At 37.4% G+C, this 26422-nt stretch overlaps 2 protein-coding genes across 3 annotated transcripts; both read right to left on the bottom strand.

Annotated features, from left to right (window-relative positions):
- Window positions 1-1377: 1377 nt before the first annotated feature.
- On the bottom strand, window positions 1378-8857 carry zgc:56493 (Thioredoxin-like). The gene is made up of 5 exons (XM_026941456.3): window positions 8700-8857; window positions 5061-5165; window positions 3007-3072; window positions 1921-1986; window positions 1378-1742 (listed from the first exon to the last, which is right to left on the bottom strand). Exons 1-5 carry the CDS (start codon window positions 8721-8723, stop codon window positions 1680-1682), a joined length of 324 nt encoding a protein of 107 aa, XP_026797257.1. The 5' UTR covers window positions 8724-8857; the 3' UTR covers window positions 1378-1679.
- A 5367-nt stretch (window positions 8858-14224) lies between these two features.
- LOC113543274 (prostaglandin reductase 1-like) lies at window positions 14225-25936 on the bottom strand. 2 transcript variants are annotated; one of them, XM_026941379.3, is made up of 10 exons: window positions 25780-25936; window positions 21547-21656; window positions 20731-20776; window positions 20583-20642; window positions 19298-19465; window positions 19088-19205; window positions 18730-18885; window positions 17833-17938; window positions 17117-17235; window positions 14225-14965 (listed from the first exon to the last, which is right to left on the bottom strand). In XM_026941379.3, exons 2-10 carry the CDS (start codon window positions 21650-21652, stop codon window positions 14855-14857), a joined length of 990 nt encoding a protein of 329 aa, XP_026797180.1. In that variant the 5' UTR covers window positions 21653-21656; window positions 25780-25936; the 3' UTR covers window positions 14225-14854. The 2 variants fall into 2 exon arrangements, with proteins under 2 accessions (XP_026797180.1, XP_026797188.1); XM_026941387.3 differs by lacking the exon at window positions 25780-25936 and adding an exon at window positions 24102-25699.
- Between the last annotated feature and the right edge of the window lie 486 nt (window positions 25937-26422).

Here is a 26422-nt window from a genome sequence, read left to right as displayed (position 1 = left end):
TGATACTCAGTTGTGCTCAGGTGCCAAGACTATGTGGTGAGCAAGATGTCACACTGATTTCCGTGGTTGGGGTAAAGGGAGAGCTGACGTAAAACTAACAGCTAATTCAGACTGGTACATTGGTAAAGGCAACATCATCTCTACGAAATGTGCGTGGCAGCCTGGGAATGCCCTTCACATGGTCACAGTGAAATTTTCTACTATTCTGTACATACAGTAGATGTGAAAACTAAGCTTTTCCTGAACTGTGTGTATCTTAACAAGAAGTAAAGTGGTTTATAGCATACACAGTCTCCATTCCAATACCACTGCCCCCACCCACCTCGAAATTTATAACCTAATATAAAACTATTACCGACAAATTGTAATGAAGTTCACAACAGGAAATTCTCACTTTTATCATCATCACATCAGCCTCCGTCTCATCACCTGAGGTAAAAGTCACTGATGGCATTTAAACGCCGGTCTCATTGTCATCTCTTCACTCCAATGATCTCTGTTAATGCTAACATCAGCGGGGATATAATCGCTGATTCAGTCAGTCAGCCCTCTTAATAAATTTCTTATTAATCTCTTTTATTAAGTCATTAAACAAACATTGCCCACTTTCATCCGTACACGGTATAAATTGCTCTTCTGTTCTGACAATCATGCGAATTAACAGGACCATTATGGACCCTGACAGCCAGTATCTGATTACAAACTGAATTTATTAGGCTCATGTCTGTTTCACTATGGCACCTAACACTTGGCTAGCAACGTTTTAGACATCTTTACACTGTCTGCATTTACCACAGGCTTTGTTAAACTAGCTCATTACACATGATCTTTGCAGACAGGCAGCCATGCAAGGTTAGAAAATGTCCTAAATAAAAACATAATGCCATTTTTATAAATTTGTTTTCCTAAATTTAGAGATGTCAACGTATATTATTGGTAGGAAAAGTTCATGTTAAAACCTCATTTTCCTTTTTCCAGAATTCAACCATAGCCTCAGGCAATCCTCAAAACAAGCCAGAAAAAAACAGCAGAAAAAAGAAATTCTTAAATCTCTCAAGTGATCAAACATTTTTTCTTTTGAAATTAATAGTAAATTCACCACTGATGCTAGAGCTAAAAGCAAAAAGCCAATGGTAAAAAGTTAACAGTGCTTTAAGGCTTCGTTATGGAAATTTCCAGACTTCTTTTTGTACTTGTTCACTGGCAACAAATTGCATTCAAGGCATTACTTTATTTCCTGCAGTCATTTCCCCCCCTCCCCCGGTAGCTTCTCCTCATACTATTGTTATATGATTTGTGCATGACTCATCTCTTACTTTTACAGCGATGTCTAAAAGAGAAATTATCTTGTATTTAAAAAAAAATAACAAGGTAGAGTTTGTATTCTGTAGATCTGTGTTTATTAAACCTGATTTCAATGACCCAGGTTAGTTTTCTCAGAATAAACTTGTTGAATTACATGGTTTTTAAAAAAAAAAAGCTGTAATAATTATGGCAATACAGTGAATTGAGTAAGGCATACTGTTTGAACATACTATTTCTACAGCTCATCTGTCAGGGCATCAAAAGTTCATTAAGCAAGATAATGAGTGCTTGTTAGAAAAATCTATGGGATTGACAACAGGTGTGTTTGGGTCAAGCTTATATTTATAATTCATGCTTCACACATTTCTCAGGGTTCATTTATAGGTGTTCACCAGCTCCTCCAGTTTCGTCTGGTTGGACCCAGAGAACTCCGTGACCTGCAGCACAAATAAAGGAGGAAAATTACACTTTACAAAAAGCATCACTGCGTGTGTAGCTATCAAGGCAGGAAGCTTTAGTAAAAGACTCAGCTGAAAAGTAAACCAGAATTTTGCCAGGCTATACAATTCCCTGCTTTTTGTGTGTGCTTTTACTAGAGTAAAGTAACTAGCCCACCTTCTTTCCGTTCTTGTAAAAGTAGAATGTTGGCATGCATCTGATCTCACAGGACTGAGCCACATCCTACAGAAAGAAAAGGGGGGAGAAAAAACACTAATTCATCTCATTTACTTTTCTTTCAGAGCCGAGACTCTACATCCCTTTCCCCCCTCAGATAAACCAAATAGTTTTGATTTCAGCGTTCAGTTTAGTTTCAAGAAGTTTTGCTAGAAAAAGTAAAAAATCTCAATTTTTAAAAAACTACATTTGAGTTTTATTAACTTTATTTCTCAATAAACAAAGGTTACTGCTGTGCTGGAGCATATTCAAGATGTTTCTTTCTGCTTGATTTTGGCACTACCACATTTTTTTTTTTTGGACTTTAAGGGTTAGTATACTATTTTATCCAGGTTATTAGAAATGTTGTCTCCCTCAAACACATGGCTTTGAAAGATTCTGCTTCTTTCTGTTTAAGGGAAACAAAGTAAAGCATGAAAATATATTTATTTGCAATCAGGTCAGTATGTATGTGTTTCAAAACACAGTAATTTCGTCTTCTTCCATATGCAAACTAGGACATCTGATTTGTCAACAGTACTTAAAGGTTCACACTCAGAATATAGCAGCAAAGTAAAATGGGAGGCAGGATTTAGACGGCAAAGCCAAAAGAACCAGAGGGCTTTTTATAGACCTTAAAGCTGAATCTTGATGCAACATCATCAGATTTTGTTCAATGCAGCACTGCAGGGATGTAACCGAATACATTATTCAGAATGAACAGATAATGTGTTCTACAAACACAGATAGGATGCACACTAGTCATGTTTATATTTATTTATTTATTTATTTATTTTTTTTAAATGAATATAAGGGTCAGAGACGTACCATGGTGCTGCATAATACATTTACAGCATCCTTAAATTAGGTTACTAGTTCATTTATATTTTATGAAATACAGCCAAGTAAATTTTAACCAAGTTTAAATCCAAATACAGACACAGAGCACTAAACAGATACAGTTACCTACTCACCCCCCCCCCCCCACCCCCCCCCCCCCAAACACTGGAATAAAAGAATGGTGCGAGATCAGAGGAGATTACTAACCTGTGCATCGTCCACATCTACCTTGAGGAAGACCACGTTGGCATTACCTGCTTCTTCAGACAGTGTCTGAAAAGGAGGAAGGTAAAGGATAAGATGTCTAATTAAAAATTAACATGTTAGTTAAGGTATCCGCTGGATAGCATCTCCGACAACAGCGCAACACATTGAACAGTAGCTCATGTTTTAATGCTAATCCAATAACAAAAAAATCTAACCATTACTGGTTTGGAAATGGCTCGAGGGCTGCCTACTGCAGATTAATGCAAAGACTGATGCAAACACACAGCAGGAAGAAACACCTGCATGCAAAAGCCTCTCGCATGTACCTTTTACACGTACAAGTAAAAGACAACCAACACTACTGGGTACTGTCACATTCAGCCATTCGTTCTCGAAATATCTAATGCTAACCAGAATCTCAGATAGACAAACAGACAGAAGCATGGACTGATGGCAAAAAACTTAGCTAGCCAAAATGGGCCTCGAGTTCATGAAAATGAACATGTAAAACACTACCTGGTACTGCATGCCTAAATAAATAAACAACAGTGGGTGACAAATTAAAGGAAAAACCAACATTGTGTCGTAAGGTCAGACAAGTCAGAAGAACATTGTATTAACTTGCAGTGATGCTTTCATCTAAGCAGACAAGCAGACAAAACCCATAACGCACCCACAAACCCAAAGCACAAAACAACCACCTGTAACCACCAACCTCTAACCACAACTTATGTAACCTCTGGATATGTGCATCTGCTGCATGCTATAGATGTAAATGTCTAATTTGGTACCTGCTTGTAGTAGATGGATGTACTTTGTTGATCCCCAAAGGGACATTTGGGCACCACAGCAGCCAAAGAACACACAATAAACACATCTAATTACACACACTACGCATATGGCCAAAAGTATGTGGACACCTGACCATCACACCCATCTGTTGGTCTTCACCAAACTGTTGCCACAATGTTGAAGCGCACAACTGTCTAGAATGTTTTTGTATGATGTAACATTACGATTTCCCTTCACGGGAATTAAGAGGCTCAAACCTGTTCCAGCATGACAATGCCCCTGTGCACAAAGTAAGCTCCATGAAGACACTGACAAGGTTGGAGGGGAAGAACTCGAGTGTCCTGCACAGAGCCCTGACCTCAACCCCACTGAACACCTTTGGGATGAACTGGAACACTGACTGCACCCCAGACCTCTTCACCCAACATCAGTGCCTAACCTCGCTAATGCTCTTGTGGCTGAATGATCACAAATCCCCACAGCCACGCTCCAAAATCTAGTGGAAAGCCCTTCCAGTAGTTATTATAATAGTAAAGGGGGACTAAATTGGATTTTATTGTTCAACAAGCACATAAGGGTGTGACGGTCAAATGTTTTCGGCCATTAAAAAACACTAGCGAACAAGTTCTTTATATAATTATGTAAACATTTATTTAGCACAGGCTGTGTGGTCTCCAGGTTCAGGTGATTTTTATGATCTCTACACACACTGTGTAAAGATTTATTTACTTTTTTCCATCATCATTTTTCTGACCAATGAATGAAGAAGTTCTGCACACTCCTCAAACCACCTTTTTTTAAAAAAAATTTTCATTCACTGAAATACATGCAGTGAGAAATTAAACCCAACAGCAAACAAAGTTATCAACGTTTGCTCTGACATGGACTTGGAAACCAGACAGATGGGTGTCAGAGCACTAGTATATTCACTGATCTTTTCACTTCATGTCAATTCCAAGGAGAAAATCTCTAATATCTATTACTAATGATTGAGACTTCATTGGTTTCAATGTAATCAATAGACATCTGGAGATAACTCAATAAACAGATGCATTTTGTATCACTGTCTTTCTAAAAATTCAAACCCTATAATAATTAAAACAACATAGTGGTGTTGATTTTACCAACAGCCACATTATCAGTAGTGGCCTTTAGTGCCAGTGTCTGTGTAACTCGGGTTTAGTTAGCACTCAGGTATATGAAGTCCCTATGAGGCATGATAGGAGATGTGATAAACTATATTAAAAGCAAGATGTACTCACTTTGTAGAAGGGAGCGATACTCTGGCAAGGCCCACACCAAGTGGCTGTGAAGTCCACCACAACAAGCTTATCACCTGCGTCAGCCAGAGCTTTATCAAAAGCTGCCTGTAGAAGTGATGACATTAGAAATGAAGTTAAACCTGTTAGACAGAACATCAGCAGTTGTTGAGAAACTAAATCTTCTAGTACAATATGATTCACTGCAGGGCAAAAAAATCCAAAATGCATAACACCACACCTTTTATTATTCTGGTTGAACCAATATTTCTGGCACGTACGTAACCTCTTAATGTGCCAAATGTGGTCTTTCCAGAATTTCCTCAGCTACTGTGACAACATTGTGCTCCTTTTGAATGGTGGTGCACAAAACAGCAGCTCAGATTTCACATGTAGATGGTTTTTCCTATGCCAAATATGTATATGCATGCAAATATCTGTTCTCATGTTCTTTGTATGGATGCACCCCCTTTCTATTTATATTTTCAAAAAACAAAAGTTATCTGTTCATTCCAAATAATGGAGCATTCGGATAGTGACAAGAGGCAAGAAAACAGCCTGGAAAAATTCTAGTGTGAACGGTATTCAATAATAAGGACCTGTAATTTTTTTTACCAGCCAACAGGCCTGCCCATTCCCCCCCCCCACTGGTTCATGAGATCGAAGCTCATGAATTCATAGGTCAAAGTTCAAGCAGACTAAGTCAGCACAACATGAAAACCACTATCAATGTACAAACATGCACCTTTTGCATTCCACGTCCTTTCCACTTCAATGAAGTGGCTTTTTCGTTTTTGGTCTAAAGGCTGAAAAAGCAGAAAAGCCACGTTTTTAGGCGTATCACCTTAACAGGGTGTCAATCGTAGTAAAAGCTACTTACAGTCACATTATAAACACTTAGCCCATGTACAAGACAGACACATGCTGTTTGGGTTTAATGCCTTTATGCTATACATGTATAAAATACACGTACTTCAGGATTCCTGAATCTTACCCATTAAACAAATTCAGACATTTGCAAGTTATAACTTGCTTAAATTTTCTTGCTATTTTTAAAACCTATTTTGAAAAATATAAACATGAGGTGTGATAAATTAGAGTCTGTTAATGGGAATGACAAGGGAATGCCTGAAGACAACAAATGTAAAAACTTGGTGTCTAGATTTTACTTTGATAACTGAATCTCCTATCCGATCAGCCATAACATTAAAACCACTTGCCTAATATTGTGTAGGTCCCCCTTGCGCTGCCAGGCCAGCTCTGACCCGGTGAGGCATGGACTCCATGAGACCTCTGAAGATGTTAATAGCAGATCCTTTAAGTCCAGCAAGCTGCGAAATGGGGCCTCCATGGATTGGACTGGTTTGTCCAGCACACTCCACAGATGCTCAACTGGATTGAGGGGAATTTTGAGGCCAAGTCAACACCATATCATGTTCCTCAAACCATTTCTGAACAATTTCTGCAGTGTAGCAGGGCGCATTATTCTGCTGAAAGAGGCCACTGCCATTAGGAAATACCATTGAAGGGGTGTACTTGGTCTGCAACAATGTTTAGGTAAGTGGTACGTGTCAAAGTAACATCCACATGAATGCCAGGACCCAAGGTTGGGCTTGCCTTCTTCCCATAGTGCATCCTGGTGCCATCTCTTCCCCAGGTAAGCGACACACACTCACCCAGCTGTCCATATGATGTAAAAGAAAACGTGATTCAGACCAGACCACCATTTTCCATTGCTCTATGGTCCAGTTGTGAAGTTCTGATGCTCATGTGCCCATTGTAGGCACTTTCGGAGGTGGACAGGAATAAACATGGTCACTCTGACCGGTCTGCATACACAACAAGCTGTGATGCACTGTGTTTTCTGAAAACTTTCTATCATAGCCAGCATTAATTTTTTCAGCAATTTATGCTACATTAACTCTTCTGTGGGATGGGACCAGACGGGCTACCCTTCATTCCCCATGTGCATCACTGAGCCTTGGATGCCCATGACCCTGTCGCCGGTTCACCGGTTGTCCTTCCTTGGACCACTTTTGGTAGGTACTAACCACTGCATACCGGGAACACCCTACAAGACCTGCCGTTTTGGAGATGCTCTGACCCAGTCGTCTAGCCATCACAATTTGGCCCTTGTCAAAGTCGCTCAGATCCTTATGCTTGCCCGTTTTTTTTTTTCACTTCCAACACATCAACTTCGAGAGCTGACTGTTCACTTGCTGCCTAATATATCCCACCCCTTGACAGGTGCCATTGTAACGAGATAATCACTAGATTCACTTCATCTGTCAGTGGTTTTAATGTTATGGCTGATCAGGATATATATCATGCCCTGCACACCCAAAACTGTTATGTGAGGTTGCCAGGTCTGCACCCCAAAATATCAACAATATCACAGAAAGTTTAAAAACAAAAACACCTTATGCTCCTTTCAAACTCCTACATATCTAAACTCTACCAAATGTACTGTAATATAAGGGTGGGCTCAGGATCCACCGCAACTCTGACCAGGATAAAGCGGTTACTAAAGATGAATGCATACATATATGCATACATCACATGGGACATATATGCATACATCACATGGGACGTATAACCCCCCCCCCCCAGACCCACGTGTTTGAGCGCGCGATGTGCCGCCTGTTGGCATAATGTCAGCTAGTATGGTGTGAAATGGTTAATTTAATTAATAACTAAAAAAAAAAACAGAGAGACTACTTCTTCAGAAAGAAAACTACTGAAATTTTACATAAAGTGTGTGTGCGTGTGTTAAATCTAACCGAGTGGAAACTGTGGAAAATAATGAAGCCTTTAAAACATTTGGGTATAAACCTGGAAACTTAAGAGTTAAAATGAGCTCTGTCTCCTCTCATCATCACAAATTGACCAACAGAACAATACAAATGATTTTAATAACTTGCTTTTTTCCCCTCCACACTGCCTGAGCTAAACCGCTTAAACCACCTTTTTTCCTTGAGACGGCGACATTTTGGTTCTTGATTAACTCAGAGCTAGCTTAGCAAAGCCGGTCTTCTATAAAAAAAAAAGACTCGGGATTTTTTAAACGCCACTTTAACCCAACACCCCTGGATAAACATGTTATAGATATTTATTTAATATATATATGTTATAAATTATGGTTTTGAATCAGCACGTGCAGGTTTAAAGCCCGAGTCCCGCTGCTAACTCAGCTAGCGCCATTTTACAGCGGGGCCAAAACTAATACTCAGAGAAATGGGAAGATTTATGGGGCTCCAAAAGAGCCAAAAACTATCTAAACCTCATTATAATTCGTTTAAGGTTATGTTTATCCACCATATTTGACGAGCTGCGCATAACAGGGGTTAACTTATTAAAGTTGCAGCTACATGAATATGGCTGGTTTGTTAGCTAACTCCACTGAAGCACTAATAAAGCTAACTAACCAGCCAGCTAAATAAGTCGCATTTTACATGAACAAGATTAATAATACTCTTCCAGATTAAACATATAATCAGAAATATTAAATACATTTTATTCACGTTACACTATACAGAGGAAAAAAAAGGCAACGTCCATGTTCGGCTTGAAAAAGTCTGAAAAAATACATACAATCTTTTTAAAAACAAGGAAACGACAAATCTATTAGCTTCTAATACTTACCTGATCCTCAATTACGATGATCATGATGATTATTTATTATAGATTAAAAACAAAGAAGTAAAAACTTCCTGTTCCAGCTTCTGAGCTCCTCCGCCAGATCTAACTGAACTGCATGGAAGAGTCGCGCGCTGCGCTCTTGACCAGAAGCCCCGCCCCCACACACCCAAAACTGTTATGTGAGGTTGCCAGGTCTGCACCCCAAAAATCAACAACATCACAGAGCGAAATAAATAAATAAATAAATAAATAAATAAATAAATAAATAAATAAATAAACCCTATACTCCTTTCAAACCCCTACATATCTAAACTCTACCAAATGTACTGTAATATAGGGGTGGACTCAGCATCCACCGCAACCTTGACCAGGATTAAGCGGTTACTGAAGATGAATTACTGAATAAATGATAAATTATAAACTCCTACTGTAAGCATTGGATTAAATGTTAAATTTCTGTACTGTTTTCTTTTTTTTTAAAAAAAATTGTATAGATTTCAATCTTTTAAAATATAAAAATTCAACAGTAAAGGTATATTCTACTTATTACGCTTTAAATGTAGTTACTGTACCAAACACTTAAATTTAGACCGATATATGGAAACTATTTTAGCTTAAACCGAGGATCTGGCAACACTACAGTCGAGTTACGTCATGCTGCATTTCAGGGCAGTGCGCCATCTTGTGAGTCACACCGTGTTGATTCATTTGTATTTCATAATACTTAATGAATCTAAATGAGGAAACAGAAATTGGAAATGAGGAAACAGCGAAATAGAAAGAAGGAAATTTGATTATCCTAATTATAATCTTTGGAAAGAATCTTTCATGTTTATTGGATTAAAAGCTGTGTGTTTGAGCTCTACAAATAAAAAAAACTACAAAGACTATGGACATTTGTAAAGCACTAAGTCTGTATTAAGGGTATAACACAATGCCACTATGTCTATCTGTACCTGTATCTGTTTAGTGCTCAGAATATTCGTATCTATATCTGTATTCGGATTTAAATGGACGTTTATTATTATTATTATTATTATTATTATTATTATTGTTGTTGTTTTTGTTGTTTTTATGTGACTCCTACCAGTATTCCTCCAGAAACACTGAAAAAACACCAGGGCTGCTGGGAATAAGAAGTCATTTCTTCATTTACAAATAATAACAACAAACAGCAATCTGCAGGACATAACTTCAGCTAACTCCTCAACTTCTACAGTTCCTCAGCTACTTCACTTGAATTCATAACTAATCTCGACCAGACATCCTGGGGAATTTTCTGGAAAGCTTTCTATCTAATCTGACTATGTAGGCTAGAGAACTATCTTTCAAAACTGCAACGTCTTTACCAAATCAAGGGAAATAATTTGTATGTAGTTGCTGACAGTAGCCACATAATAACATTTTTAGATTTAGTTTAGAACAGATTTAGTTTCTGGGTTTGTTGCATTCCAGAAAGAACAGAAAAGTTCACTGGACACGCTATCAGAATCTACTCCGAAGCTGGTACTCAGTGCTGCTGCGAGTCAAAATGGTGTCCCTGAAGTGCCATTTCATTATAAAGCCTGTATAATTTTCCAGCAAGATCTTTCTTTTAAAAACTGATGAAAAACATGCACAATGAACCTACAAGTTTTACATATTTACAAATGAATTAAGTGGTTCTTTTTTCTTTTTTTTTTGGAAACCCCAGCAGAGTTGTGCTGCCCTGTATAACACGTGTGGTCTGTGTGGGCTACGTGGAGCAGTGGTTCTATGAATAAATTTTTTTTTTTTTCTGGTGAATTTCAGGTCAGTTTGCACAGAAATATGGTGCAAATATTGTTTGACTTTGGAGCTATGTAATGCAAGTTAGATTTTTGGAGAAAACCACTAACATTAGACAAAAAAAGAAGTGTGCACATCCTATTTGTAAATGAACACTTTAAAGTATGAGGTAAGAAAGGACGAAAGAAAAATCCCCAGTCATGTGGCTTTTTGGTTGCATCATGTGGATTCCAGTCCTGATGCACACCTCCTGTCTCAATCAAATGCCACGTGAAGCTGCCAAAAAAAAACTACTGCAGCTACTATTCATATCTGTATTTGTATTCATTTTGAATTAGTTGTTTAATCTGAATAGTGTGTTTGTATTTTGTTACATCTCTAGTCTTTATGTATCTGTGTTTATTTCCTGTCCTTGGCACTTTGGATGTCCTAATGCAGGATAAAGCGATTACTGAAAACTGAAGATGAATGTTGATGGGAAAAGGATGACTCTGGGACAAACTGAAGACCTTTAACTATGCAATAAGCCCATCAATTTCTTACCTTTATGTTTGTAAATATTATAAGCCTAGCTAATTCACAGTGTTGTTGGCCTTTTTTCCACCTGTGTATTAGACCTCCTCTAACTGGCATTAATTTGTCATACTTAAAGTTAAATAAAGGAAGGAACTCATGATTCTTCTTCATTCATGCAGGATATCCTAGAATTACAAGCTGTCTGTTTTTCTGTTTTACTAAGGTTCATACCCCTCAAAATGTTCATCTTTATATATCTCATTTATGAAGAGCAGTCAAAACATGAAGGTCACATTCAACCCAAGAGTTAAGTTGTAGACCCAAATTGCTGACTCTCATATTGTTGCTTGATTTAATTGTATTCATTTAGCGGAGTTTCAGCTTGGCTGAATGTTCCAGGAAATGGACACGCAAAACTTTCAGGAGCACTTAAAGACAACACTTATTTATTTATACATGTTCACCAGAAAATTTCCTCTGTGGAACATTAGAAAGTATTAGGCTGATATGGACTGTAGTCCAAATGTCCTACTTTCTATATAAATATACAACATTGAATATGAAATAATGGCTTATCTAAGCAGCATTGCACAAACAAGTGTGAGATTATACTGAATATCGCAATGGCTGTGGTTTAGGCCAAAGCTAGTCACAGCTGTGCAGATAGTCAATATAACCGCACGACTGTGAGTGAGATATTGCTTTTCTATGACAGTTCTATAAACAAGAAAATAGTATAGAGTAACTGACATTTCGGACACAACATGGCCAAATGTTCTGTTTATTTTTGCTCTGCTAGCGGAAATAGATCCCAAAGAAGCTACACTCACTTTACAGCCTGTCAGGTAGCCGGCTACCTAGCTCACATTGATTTGTACTTTCCTTCTGGTAAAATTGGCATCCCTTCTTCCTTTTCATCTTCATCTGATGAGCTCAAAAGTTATATTTATGAAAAATGTATCGTTTGCCAAGTCTGCTGATGTTGTCACCAACTCTACTGTAGTAACGTCTTTGATCTATAGCTAGAATTGGAATTTCATGTGGCAAACATTTTTTCAGTGAAACATCCCAGTACGGTTTAAATAAATACAAGCACTCTTGGAACACTGCTCATCCAATCAAATTAGTGGATTGGAACAAACTGTTGTATGAATACTCTAATTTGATTGGACAAGTGATGTTCTAGCACTGGTACATTTCACTGTTTGTATCACTCTAATTATCTGTGTTTGCTATGTAGAATTCCAATTCCAGCAATAGTTTGTTAAATTGAAACTGTTGCTACAGTATGGGCTGTCAGTCAGTCTGTGTCTGTCCAGCTGTGGCTTCTTGTTGTCAAAAATAGCAAAAATAAACGAAATATTTGGCCATATTGTGTCTGAAATTTCAGATACTGAATATTAATTTCTTGTTTTTAGAACTTTTGTATAAAAGCAACATAACATTCACAATCGTGCTGTTGTACTGAATTGTGCTGTTCATTCCAACGGCAGTACAACTTACAAAAAAAGTTTTGAGTCATTTTGTTGAGTGACTCTGAGACTACTGTCATACAGCAAGCCTAAGTGCTCAGTTCAGGTTTTATTATTTGAATCAGTGTGGAGGACCACCAGGACTCTTTTTCGTGCAAAGCACTAATAGCAAAGTCATCAATTATACAACCTTTAAAGGGTCCCAGCAAAGTCATTCTCATCCAGGTGTCTTTCCATTCTACATCCTTACAGTCCAGACTACCTGGGTGGTGTCCTTCCATACTAGACTGTATATCAAAGTTGTCACAAGGGCTTGTAATACATCCTAAAAATGCACCCTACCAGACATTAACAAGCAGCACTCATAATAAGTGCAGAACCTGTACTTTATTGAGGACGAGAATCGCTCAAAATGATGATGATACTGTGTTACTCCTGCTTCTTCACATTTGCACTTCCCAAGTCTCGCCCATGCTTCAGTGGATAATCTCACCTGGATACTGAAGATTTGTACATAAGAAGTGCTGCTGTAATCATAAAGACTGTCCTGTGCTCATACTGTACATCCTTTCAACACACTGTACTGTTTGTCTTTACTCTGTATACACATAGTACATTTATACCTGTATACTGTAATGATGTATAATCCCACTATCTGGTATCACCCAGAATAGGATGGATCCCCTTTTGTGTCTGGTTCTACTCTACTAAGTTTTTACTTATGTCATCTCAAGGAGTTTTCTTTCCACTCTATTCCCTGGTTTATTCGTTAGGGATCTAGATCTGCATTCAGATTTGTGATCTGAGTGTCAAGTCATATATATATCAGATTCCAGTAACAGATTTGAAAGTGTCCTAATTTTAAACTAATGTGATTTGTACCATTCACACTGTCATTTATATAAATAAATACCAAATCTGTATGACATTAGGAATAAAAAACCTGCGTTGTGTAGACTGTACCAGGATCCGACAGGTTTTTATTTCTGAATCATTCCTGGCTAAGGACAACACATTAAATAAAACCCTTAAATAATCTATAATAATAAAAATATAAAAAATTTGAGAAACAAATTTTGTCATACTACTAATAGCATTGGTTCACAGACTCCAGTTTGAGAGCAATAGTTCTAAGGATGGTGGATATAAATGCAAGAATGATGAAGCAGGTGGTCCTCTGATGAGAGGTTGTATTCGTGTTACTATTATCTCTCATTTGAACCAGCACAGGTTGGCATCAAATGAGCCGGGTTTCCAAGGAGACAAAATCTAAATGAGAATCTAGCAAGAGATGTGAAGCAGAACACATTTCAAATAATTAGAAGTGGACACTAAGCACACTTAGACTCATTGAGAAACCATTAATACCACGTGCTTAAGAGACCAAGAGACCATAGGGCCCTTCTACTCATGCATACACACACACAAGAGCATACATGGGGGTCTCTTAGTGCTTTTGTTGGAAATTGCAAGAACTCATTTGAAATTCAAGTAAACATTTAAACCAGGACAACAGACTTCACTTGTAAGAAAATGAGACTGTTAGATATTTTATCAATCTCTTCATGAAATACTCTTTGAAATACTTTGTGAATCAATTATTTTAAAAAAATCAGCATGTAATATTAAAATGTCTGGGTTGGCCTGACCCAACTGCAATTTAAATTGTATTAAACATTTGAAAAGCTGCAATAACGTGATCTACAGTACTCTGTTTAAATAAATGTTTTGAATAATGTAATCTTGGGCAAAATCACCATCAAAAGATAAACATGGTTTTATAGTTAATCTGTTTTATTGCTTGGGGAAAAAAAACTTACAATTTGGTAAAATCATTCATGCATTTATACAATAAGTCAATCATGTGGCAGCAGTGCAACACATTACATCATGCAGATACAGGTCAAAAGCTTCAGTTAATGTTCACATCAAACACCAGAATGAGGAACAATGTGATCACAGTGACTTTAACCATGGCATGGTTGTTGGTGCCAGACTGGACAGTTTGGCAACAATGCCAGGTGATGTTTTTCCAATTTGTAGCCTCAGATTCCTGTGGTCTTCTGCTGTTGTAGCCCATCCACCTCAAAGTTCGGCATGCCGTGCATTCTGAGATGCTTTTCTCCTCACCACGATTGTAAAGAGTGGTTATTTGAGTTATTGTAGCTTTCCTATCAGCTCAAACCAGCCAGGCCATTCTCCTTTGACCTCTCTCTTTTACTCATTTTCTGAACTTAAGATTGAGCTGGGGACGTGTGTGATGACAACGATACCTGCTGCACCATTGTGCCACCCCTGAATAATTATAGCTGATAAAATTAGGAATTTATGAAACACACAGAGCTTTGAGTGATTTTTGAAAGGTGAGAATGATTTGTGAGTTGACATTCACTCATATTTTATTCATATTTTTATTATAGCTTTGCCAGTGTTGGCTCCCTTTAGCATAGCCATGAATGCAGCAGGCATGTTTTCAAAGCCTTCAGTGACATGTTCTCTGCACTGGAGCTTTCCCTGGAAAACAGAACAAACAGAAGAGATAAAGATAAAAAAAAGTCACAAGCACAATACAGTGTAAAAATTAAGAAGAAAAATTTACAGGAACAGTTTTAATCTTCTTGGGGTCATGAACTCTCACTTCTCCAGCTCTGTCTCATTCACAATGCCTAATCATTGTTTCTACTTGTGTTTAGTTTTCTTATCAGTTTCTTTGCAAATAGTCTCATTAAGTCTAGCTTGTTTTTGTATATATTATCCTTTGTATCTAGGTGCATATTTGAGCTTTGATTTGATGCTTTGTTCCTTGTAGCATGCTGTCCTTGTTTCTTATTTGAGTCGAGTGCTACTGGTTTTGTCTCTGTCTGTATTTTATGCATTTATCTCTGCTACATTTCTCAGCTGTTCAGCTGCCTCTTTTTCTCATTTAACACACTTTGGTCAGTTACTGTATCTCAGGTCAGCTCTGGACATCACAAGTTACCGGAAACATGTGACTAAAATGTGGGGGAAAAAAAAAAAAAAGAAAATCACATGATAAATTGTAGGAAGTGAGAGATACATGACTCATGATGTTGTGTGTATGTGTGTTTAATCTGACATGTTGGAAATACACACAAATGTTGATCTTAACCTTAATCCTTATGGTATACAGTGGTCAAAAATACTTTTTAATTTTCTAGCACTAGTTTCTCACACTGTGTGCTTGGCTTAATTTCTCAAACAAACATGAGAAACCATAAAAATATTCATATAAACATTTTGATGTACAAGTTGGTAATTGCGTAAATATGAAACAAAACAGTGATTTTTAGCTGCATAATTTTGCAGATGGGTTTGTATGTCTTTGTAAATGTATTTATTTTATTAATATTAAATGATAAAGATCTACAGTGCCATGTGTATTGAATATTGAAAATTAGCTGTTGAATTTTTGTCTTTATATCGTGTCTACAGAAAGAGAGTCTGAGACTATGGGACATCCAAATAGTGAACAGAAGAAAAAAAATACAGATGGGTGACAAATTAAAGGAAAAATAGTGTCTCTGTTATGCAGTGAGTGGCATTTATTTATTTTGCTGACGTGGTTTGGGTCCACATGTCCCTTTAGAGGGAAGCATGAGTGCAAATCAATACAAAGTTTTTCTGACTGATCACCTTTATCCTATGATGAAACATTTCCTCATCCGCAGGTCAAAAGGGTTCACTGAATGGTTTGATAAGGATGACAGTGATGTAAATCATATGCTATGGCCATCACACTCACTTGATCTCAACCCAATTGAACACCTTTGGAAGGTTTTAGAGCGATGTGTTATCATGAAAACACCTTATGAGGGAATATCTTTTGAAGAACAGTGTTCATAGCTCCAGTACGGTTCCACACTTTATGTTGTTATTTCCTTTCATTTGTTATGTTACCTGTCTGTAACAATTATTGAGCCAAACAATTATCAAAATGGATAATTCTGTATACTGAACTCTAATTTGCTATGTTCTATTTATATTAGTCATCATTACTGCTGTTTGTATACTGTGTAGTCAACATACACTACAGTACAAAATATCAATCAGGACCATCCATGTTTTTAAGAGAGCACATTTCACATTTACTCAGTTTCTCTCACACTTACTCAGTTTCCTGACCCAATGTAGACAACAGGAGGGGAATTTACTGACTTCTGCATTTTCGGATCAAATAAGTCAAAATGAATTGCAATCAAATACCACAGAACTCAGAAAACTTTAGTTACATGCCTCTTCATAATAAATGCACATAGCACAGCAGATACCAATATTAGTATATAAACAGCCAAGAAATGAATTCAGTGGATGATTGTAAATAAGACAGATTGCCCACATATGTATAAGCGATTTCATATTTAGAGCCGTGAGCCTTACACTCTGTCCTTTACTGTGTCTCTTTGATTCTCCTCTGTTACACTCATCCTGTTCAGTGGCATTTCATTAAGTCCTATTCAGTAACATGTTAATCAGCTGCTTTGAAAACTGCTGCAAAATTCATGAGAATGGTGATGAGATGGGTTATAATGGGCTCTATAACTATAATTAGGCAGCACCCTTTGAAGTCTTTCTGTATTGTGTGGTAGCCAGATGCTCACTTTCGTACTCTCTCTCTCTCTCTCTCTCTCTCTGTGTCTCTCTCACCTCTTTTACCCAGTCCAGGATTCTCTTGATAGAGTCATGGTCTTTGTGCTTCCACCGAAACACCAGAAATCCTTCCATACGCAGCTGCTTGAAGATCATTTGAGTGTGAACGTATGGCCCTGAAACACACAGCATCACATGAGATCAAGACCAAAAACACAAATCTCAAATAAGATACAGCTAAAAACATTTTAAGATTGATTTTTTTTTTACACATTTAGATTATTGTCCTTGTGTCCCATCTTTAATTGTTTGTAGTTCACTTTTTTCATAGTGTCCGGTCTTTTATTATGTAGTTATGTATTGTCACTCCATAAAACACATAAAACACAACAGGAAGTTCTGCTGCTACAGAAAATTGCTGTGGTATAATTTAATTGAATTCAGGTCTGCAGTAAGAACTTTTCATACCTTAACATACTTTTATGTTTTGCACCATCATTTTTGTCATCTAATTAAATCAGCTAATTAAATATATCACCCACTAAAGTATCTCTATAGAATGTATTGTGAAACATTGCAAGACCTTAGGACAGAGAAAAAAAGTGCTTTACTATGTGTTTTATAAATGAACTTGGAATGAATAGCTGTATTTGGAGAATTATAATAATGCTCATCTTCACATTCATAATGAAAGCTGTAATTTAAGACTACAGAATATTCCTTTTTATTTGTGCTACCCTGGCAGAACTAGTCTGATCAGTAGTCCTGTGTACCTGTTTGTAATTCAGTGTCATTGTATGTGGCGATGCTCCCACAGACAGCGATCCTGCCAAACTGCTTCATCTGTGGCAGCACAACACTGCTGAACTCTCCACCTACCTGCAAACAGAAAAAATATCCTACTCCTCAGATTGGTCATAATTCTATATATAAATGCTTAAAAAATTTTGACATTACTACTTTTAACTGAAGTTACATTATGTATGCATTAGTTAACAAGAAGAAAACATGAACGTTTGCATTAATACACTGCAAATAACATAAAAATCAACAACAGTACACCAAATAAGCCACGTATTCAAGACTTGCACTAATCAATGTTCATACCATTAATGAAGTTAAATGAATCCCACTGTGATCAGTGTGAACCAACAACTTAATAAACATTTTTGTAATTGTTAAAAGTTCCAATATTTACACCCAGAGACCAGAGTACAGTAAGCTATCATTTAGTTACATTTTGTAATTTGTGGACTTATTTTTAGCCAAGAATCAAATAAACTGTTACCTAAACTTGTATTTTGTTACCTTTTAAATGCAAATTAGTACGTGTTTACTTACTTTGTGACTTTTTTAATATCAGTAAATAATGTAAACATAGTAAATAATATAGCCAATGTGGGAAATAATGTAACTAAATTAGTAAATAATGTTAGTTAAGTTAAGGGAACCTTTATGTAAAGCATTACCAGTCATCTTAAATAATGGTAGTGCTCTGCAAGTACAAGATTCCTAATAGAGAAATATTAGTACTATGACATATAGGCGAGTGTGAATATTTGCATACTCTCAGGACAAAATAATCAAGATAATGAAGTTGAATACATCGAAACATATTGTTGCTATAAACTGTTTTCTAGATGTTCGGATGCCTCAGCATGCTCCTTTACATTCTCAAAGTAGCAGTCGTATCCTTGTGGTGCTGCCTCTAGAAGTGTGTCCTTCAGTGAGCTGACGGTCTTGTAGTTGAAGGCATAGTCAAAGCCAAGCTCCTTGAGATAGGAAACCTTCTCATCCGAGCCTGCACAGCCCACCACTCTACAACCCTGCAGAATGAGAGAAATGTTAAAAGTTCGCTTCCTCTTTAAATCATATTCATGTTTGAGATAAAAAAAAATGCTTCAAGTCTTATTTCCATAGTCTGGTTCTTGGAATGACTGAATGTCTAGTCGTAGTAAGTAACCAGATTTGTGTTATAACCCTGAAGACATTTTCATTCATCTGAGTAAGTTCCTCCTATAGAATGACCTTGATTTTGGCGATTTGTCCAACCACAGAGCCCACTGCTCCAGCTGCAGCATTAACCAGAAGGGTTTCTCCTGCCTTAATCTCACAGATCTCTTCGAGACCGTAGAGAGCAGTCAGTCTGCGAGAGAAAGTCATCGTAAAGACTTAAATCCCATTTTCCTAGCAATATTAAAAGAATGGTCATGATCACAATCATCAGAGTAGACATACCCTGGCATGCCGATAGTCCCAAGAGTCAGAGAAAGTGGCAGCTCCTTTGGCCAATCAGAGTGAATCAGCCTGAGGTCAGAGCCATCAGATAGAGAGTGTGTCCTCCAGCCACAGTTTGCAACCACATAACTGCCCACAGGATAGTTAGGATTTCTGCTCTGGACCACCCTAAAGTCAAGAGAAAGTGTGTGTGGTTGAAGTTCTTTAATAAAGAGCAGAAGGAATTGGTAAGATTGGCAAGAGAGTGTCTGATTGTAGCCATGTATCCACCACTACTGTAGTGTTTGGGTGATTAGCATAGATACGAAGTTCAACACATTTCACTGAGAAAACAACCGAAAACCTGTTTACTTAAAATTTACCTAATATAGCAGTCCAAGGGCAGTTTTTGAATTTTGTCAGTAAGTATTTAAAATGTGTGACTATACAGTATGAGGCAAATTCAAACTATTATGTATTAAAAGCCTGTTGTCCAGTGAGCATTTATCTTTGCTCCCACAGTGTGCTTAAATCTGTCATAGGACCAGTGGATTTGTCCACTGTGCTGTCCACCAAAAACACAAAAAACAGTCTGCATTAAATGAATGAGCAGCATAATATCGCAGCGAGATTTTTAACTTGAGTGATGAGTACAGTGATGAATACTATAACAGCTATTCACAGATATAGGTTTTGATCCCAAATGAGCAAATGAGCTTGATATTGGCCTATAATTTGACAGTTCACATTCTTTGAGGTTAGGCTTCTTAATCAGTGGCATGAAAGCCAATGCTATGGGAGGAGTCTCTCTCTCTTTTTTTTAATTCAATTGCCTCTGCTAATATTTTCCTGAGAAAATGTGTCAGTGTTTTGGCTGTGTTTGGGCCAGGAGATTTAAATATTTGCTAGATGGAGGCTGTCTGTTACATTTTATCAGAATATTCATGGGACTGACAGAGATAGGAAGCTGGTTTTGGTTACATAAGGGATTACTGTAGCAGCCAAATATACAACAGTGCTTAATATAAGAGCAGTACAACTACAGTAATAAGCAAATAGATGTGGTAAATAGGTTAGAAGTAGATTCTACAATCATTAAAAGCTGATTTGACATTCTTAAAGGAAATTTCTTGCTAATTCCCTCTATTTAACTAAATAAGTTAACAAAGCATCCAAGTGCTTGGATATAATTCCTTTCCTTAAATTTTCAATTCTGTATTTATTTCAGTATTTGTGTGTGTGTGTGTGTGTGTCTCGTGTGTGAGTACGCAAACATTATACACTGGTATAAATGTATAAATCCTACCTGGACACTTGAGTTCCGAGCATTGTATCTCCTTCCTTCAGGCGAGAGCGACTGTATGGCCTGTGAATGAATGACAATAAATTACTGAAAATGCTGTAGTGTATACTAAAGACTTATATCGGTACAAGTAACATGGTCCTCTACTGACCTCATATATGGATCCACACTTAAGAAAACAGCCTCCAGCAGTACCTCTGAAACAATTACAAAAAGTCATTATTGTGTATGTATATGTTTGAGTTAAACTTTTAAATTGTGAGTTTCAGGTCATCTTGTCAGACATAAAACTACTGTATTAGAATCAAAGCAGTTTTTTCATGATGATCTTTTTAGAAAGGGTCTTAAAAGAGAAGCTTTATATATATTTTTTAACTAATTAAATTGGAAAGAAATGTTGTCAAGACTTGTCACTCACTCTAAATTTTAGCTGCCTGGTGTATGCCTATAATGCTTTAGACATGTACCTGTTTTGACCTTTTTCCCCATACAGAACATTAGATACATTAGGATCGCCTGTTAATACGAAAAGGTCACCACACTTGAATGAGAAATAAAGCAGGATGTCTGAGTCATTGAGGGCTGCAGCACTGTAGCATATCTTAACATTTCTGATTTAAATTATTCATCTGATTATTCATTAAAATAACAGTGCCCTTCAGGAAGGAGAACTGATTCCACAGTAGTGCTTCTATGAGTAGGAACATGAATCAGCCTGTTTATTGTGAAAATGCTGACACCCTGTGGTGTGCCTTTTTCAATACACACCTGGTGTGGCATCATCCATGATATCATTTACCTAGCAGAACTCATTTAAAAAATAAATCTGTTCTTTCCATAAGAAAATTATGTAACTGACCATGAGAAAGTGGTTACTGAAGATGAATGAATGAATGAATGAATGAATTCACTTTTAGTCGTTAAATGATATTCCATTATCATAGTTGATTTATTTTGTGACAGAGACCTCCATCTTGTGGTTCTGGCAGATTCTCTTCTTTCAGTTCAAAGTCACTGTCCTTGGGAAAGCCCACAAAGTGCTTGCGAAGTATCCAAAACTTAGCCTGAACCATTGTCCTGGATTACAAAAAAAAAACAAAGTAAGAGATCTGTTACATTTAATGTAACTAAAATTAAAAAAAAAAGTTTCATTTTATTAAATTTTTTTTAAACCATAACATGTTGTGCTATGAACCTTCAGTAGATAGAATAGATGAAATGTATTTAAAATGTGGCAGTAACTAATTTTCCTTAGTGCATATTGTAGTTTTTGTGGGTTAGACCCTAAAAATAAGAAATAAGCCAAGCCAAAACTGCTATGTTGCATATGAAGCACATACTTTTATAGAAGTTTTCACATGTTCTACTGCTAAACATTTTTTCAGAATTGTTCTATGCACAAAATAATTAAAAGTCTAGACTGGACCTGAGCAATGCGATGATATAATATTGACATAATGTGATAGAATATGTAACAATAACATTTTCTGTTATATCACAGTTATCTTCAGCATTTACAAACTTTCTCTCCTATCTCTATCACTACACTGCATTCCTCTGCTTCTCCTCTTTCGACACAGCAAATTCTGAAGCTTCTCTTGCTCCAGACTATGTCTGAATATTTGCTCTGTTTCATCACTTCAGTAGTGACAAGGGTTATACCCATTCTAAAAAGCACACACTAGACACTTCAGACATTAGACTAGGCACTACTGACAGGTATTATTTATCTGTCTTTCTCACACAATGACCTCCAGAATCCTAAATAGTCTGGCTATAAAGTGGCACTCTCCAAAAAATCTGCCCATGTGGTTGTTACTGAGAAGCTTCATGCTGGTAGATCAGCTGGTCTGTCATCAGTCCTGACTTGTCTTGATCTCTTTGACACAGCCAGTCAAAAGATTCTCTGTCCATCCACACAAGACTTGGAGTTAGTGACCCAGCATCATAGTGATTTGCTTCCTACCTGAAAGGCCGGTCATATCAAGTGACATGGAGAACATTTATATCTGCTCCATGCAGACTTTCTACTGGTTTTCCACAAGGATCATAGCTTGGCCCTCTTCTATTTTCCCTATATACCCATTCTCCTCTCCTGACAAGGCAATATCCTCACATAGTTTTTGTACCACTTCCATGGTGATGACACAGAGCTCATCCTTACCTTTCCTTCCTAAGACACTCATGTTTCTGCTCAGGTATCGGCATGTCTGGCAGACATCTTACAGCCCAGCAAACTAAATCACAGCAAAACTGAGCTGCTGAATATCGCTGAAGATGCATCCCCATGTCAAGATCTTGTCATCTTGAACTAGAACTCTCGAACCATACCATCTGACAATGCACAAAACCTTGTTGTGGTTCTGAACTACCAGCAAACATTCTCCACTCATGTTGCTAACCACACTCAGTCATGCAGGTTTCTCCTTTATCACATCAGGAGGAAGCAACCTTTCCTCTCCACAGAGGTCATTCATGTATTTGTTCAGTCCCTTGTCATCTGTGGGTTGGACTACTGCAACTTGATCCTGGCAGGTCTTTGCCTGCAAGCCATCAGACCCCGAGACTAATTCAGAATGCAGCTACATGACTTGTGGTTAACCTCCCCAAGTTCTCCCCCATGTCCCAATTGCTATGTTCCATCCACTGGCTTCCTATAGCTGCCCACATCAGGCATAAAACATAGATGCTTGCCTACAGAGCCAAAAATGAGCCAGTCCCCACCGACCTTCAGGCACTTATCAAATCTTGCTCTGCACCACGTTCCCTTCAATCCTCTAGGACGACTTGACAAACTATCAAGACACGAGGAAGACATTCATCAAGACTGTTTTCTGTACTGACACCTAGGTGGTGAAATGAACATCCCCTGTCTGAGAGAACACCTGAGTCACGGTCAGTCTTCAAACAAAAACTGAAAAGTCACCTCTTCACTAAGCACTCAAATGAGCACTAAATATACACAGCTCATTAAAAAAAATAAATGTGTACTATTTTTGCTGTACTAACACTTGCACTAAATTCTATGTCACAGGGCTTCAGCCTTATGGTATTCTTAAACCACAGCCTGTTTGCACTAGTGTGAGTACATGTTTTTTATAGACAATGCAAATCACTTCGGTAAAAGTTGCTCTGAATAAGAGTGTTTTCTAAATGCTGTAAATACAGTAAAGTGGTGGAGTGTGTGGGTGTGGGTGTGCAAATATGCAGTGGTCCACTATTTTTTTCTTCTTTTCCTCTGTGTGATACTCAGAAGCATGAAACTAAAATCATACAGCTGTATTTATTTATATTTATTAATAAAATGTATTTAGCCCAACAAAACCATAATCCCATGTGTTTAAAGAATTCACAGGGATTATTTAACAAGATCCTCACATTAGTACTGCTGATTTATTTATAACATGACTAGATAACATAATGTGACTAAATATGAACTGTAAAATGCATGGTGAATGCCAGCTGCATGCCAGTGCAAGGTAGTATTTATAAAAGCCAACTGATTGCTCAGTGCGTTTTTACCATAGGTATAAAACTCTTCATTGGGTCCCTGGAGGACTAGTGGTTAGGCCACAGCATTCCCACTGCTGCGGCCCGGGTTCAATTCGCCAGCCAGGGAACCAACCCCAGCCACTGGGGTTTCATGCAACAGTGCGCTCTCAGTGCCAGTCCCAAGCCCAAATAAAATTGGGCAGGGTTGCTTCAGTGAGTGCATCCAGCATAAAAACTGTGCCAAATCAAATACACAGACCAATGATCCACTGTGGCAGCCCCTATCAGGAGCAGCTGAAAGAGGAATGACAATAAAACACTTCAGGGTGTGCTGGTGTAGGAAAATAATCAGTGCTGTGGTGGTATGATGTGGGCTGACACAAAGTTACTGTTACCACCCCGAAGTTGATTGCTTTCCTCCAGCAGCCTGTATTAAACCACAAAACATTTGCCAATGATTTTAATTTTTATTTAATATAGAATGGCACATCATAGTTTTTAGCCATGGTTATTTATGAGTATGTTTAATGTTGGGCAATAAATTGTCATCCCCTCTTCAGTCTCTTTTGTCTCTTTCTTGGAGTTAAGGCAAAAAAAAAAAAAAAAAAGCAGCTCGACATGTTACTGAGGAACTGGAAAGAGCAAAGTCCTCTGTTAATAAATTAGTCAACACCTTCTGACCAGCACACTCACGAATCCAACAGCGCCGTCGCATAAATAAGTTTATATGTGTTAATTCTACAGTGTAACTGCTCAATACTAGGAATACTTTTGCATAAGCAAATCAAATGCAACTATATATGAATATTAAATGATGAGTAGTGCCAAATATGAGCTCCACGCCACCATTTCACTGTGGAATGTGAGCTGTAGTTGCCTATGTAGTGTATATTATTAGGGTATTGTCTTGTATGTTGTATTGTGATCCTGGAGGCTCAATATATCCTGCAACTGGCAGATCTGATCACACTGCACTGCATGTTGCCACACAAACATTGCACTTTTACCTACTTAGATAAGATATCCACACACATTTCAATGAAGCTGAATGATTTATGAAAAGACATAAATTTACTTGCTAACAATTTTTCTAATCTTCAATAATAAATAAAAAAAAACTATAAAAAAAACCCAACCAAAAACCATTAACCCTCGTGATTAATTGTGATTATCTGGCACTTGTTTCTTATAAATTGAATTGTATCAGTGTTGGCACATGTGCTGTATAGCTCTGCGCTGTATGTGCTTAACAGGGGTTTGGAGTGAGGGGGTGGTTGGGGTGTGATGGGTTGATTGCCCAAAGTTCACTGCCGTTAATGCAATGCTTCCTTTATAAAGCCTTTTCCAGATATTTAGAAAGTTACAGATGCACTAATTTTAACTGCAAGACAAGAGCACTTAAATCTACACAACTGACTCTGACGAAGATTAAAATTGGCTAAATTACCAAAAGCAAAATGTTGTAAATCATTTACCTACATACAAAGGCTGATGTATGTAGTGTGCATGTGTAGTTGCAAAGGAAACAGAACAAGACTGATCATGTCCTGCTATTTTGAGTATTACACAAACCTATAAAAACTGGATTTACTAACACTGAAAAAGCTACAGAAACACTAACTAGTTAAATGTTACCCTAGTTTACTCTGAACAAGAAAATTCTGAAACATATTCATAGATCACTTACCTTTCTGCATAGTTCACTTACCTTTGTGCTGCAATATGGGCTCAGAAAATCACAAGCATGTACAGAGTTTGCCTGGTGTGAACTCAGAGTAGCAGGGTTGCCAATATATCTACATTCTGTGACGTAAGCACTGTATGATCCTGCCCAGCTTCACCATGACTCAGCCAAAAATGCTACTTTAAATGAAGTTATTATTGCTATTTGTGAGAAACAACAAAACAACCACAGGACTGTAAACTGTCTCTTTCTTATAAAGTACAGTGTGGGCATGTGGTATAACTGTAACACAACTGAATATTGCTTCAGAGTGGTTTCAGAGCAAAAAAGTGGCAGAGCTGAGACAGAAAACACACACACACACATACACACACAAATATTTGTTCTCATATATGAATAAGCATTATTTATGCATAGCTTGTAAAACCCTTATCCTTTTATGAGTCATAGAATTAAGGTTAAATCATAGTAACCACATACCCTACCTTAGTTATCATAGTCATTATGATATGACAAAAACGAAATGTAAAAAATGACCTTTGATATTTATGATCTTTGCATCATCATTCAATTACAATGCATGTTTATCTGGGTGATTATTCTGTGTGAGCTCCTTTGTATGTGCATAGTGGACATCAGACGATCATTTTTAATTATAATATTTTCC

This window comes from Pangasianodon hypophthalmus, chromosome 3 (genome assembly GCF_027358585.1).
Source record: "Pangasianodon hypophthalmus isolate fPanHyp1 chromosome 3, fPanHyp1.pri, whole genome shotgun sequence".
NCBI classification, from domain to species: Eukaryota; Metazoa; Chordata; class Actinopteri; order Siluriformes; family Pangasiidae; genus Pangasianodon; species Pangasianodon hypophthalmus.
The sequence above is the reverse complement of the archived record's forward strand: the minus strand, read 5'-3'. Positions and strand labels throughout refer to the sequence as shown.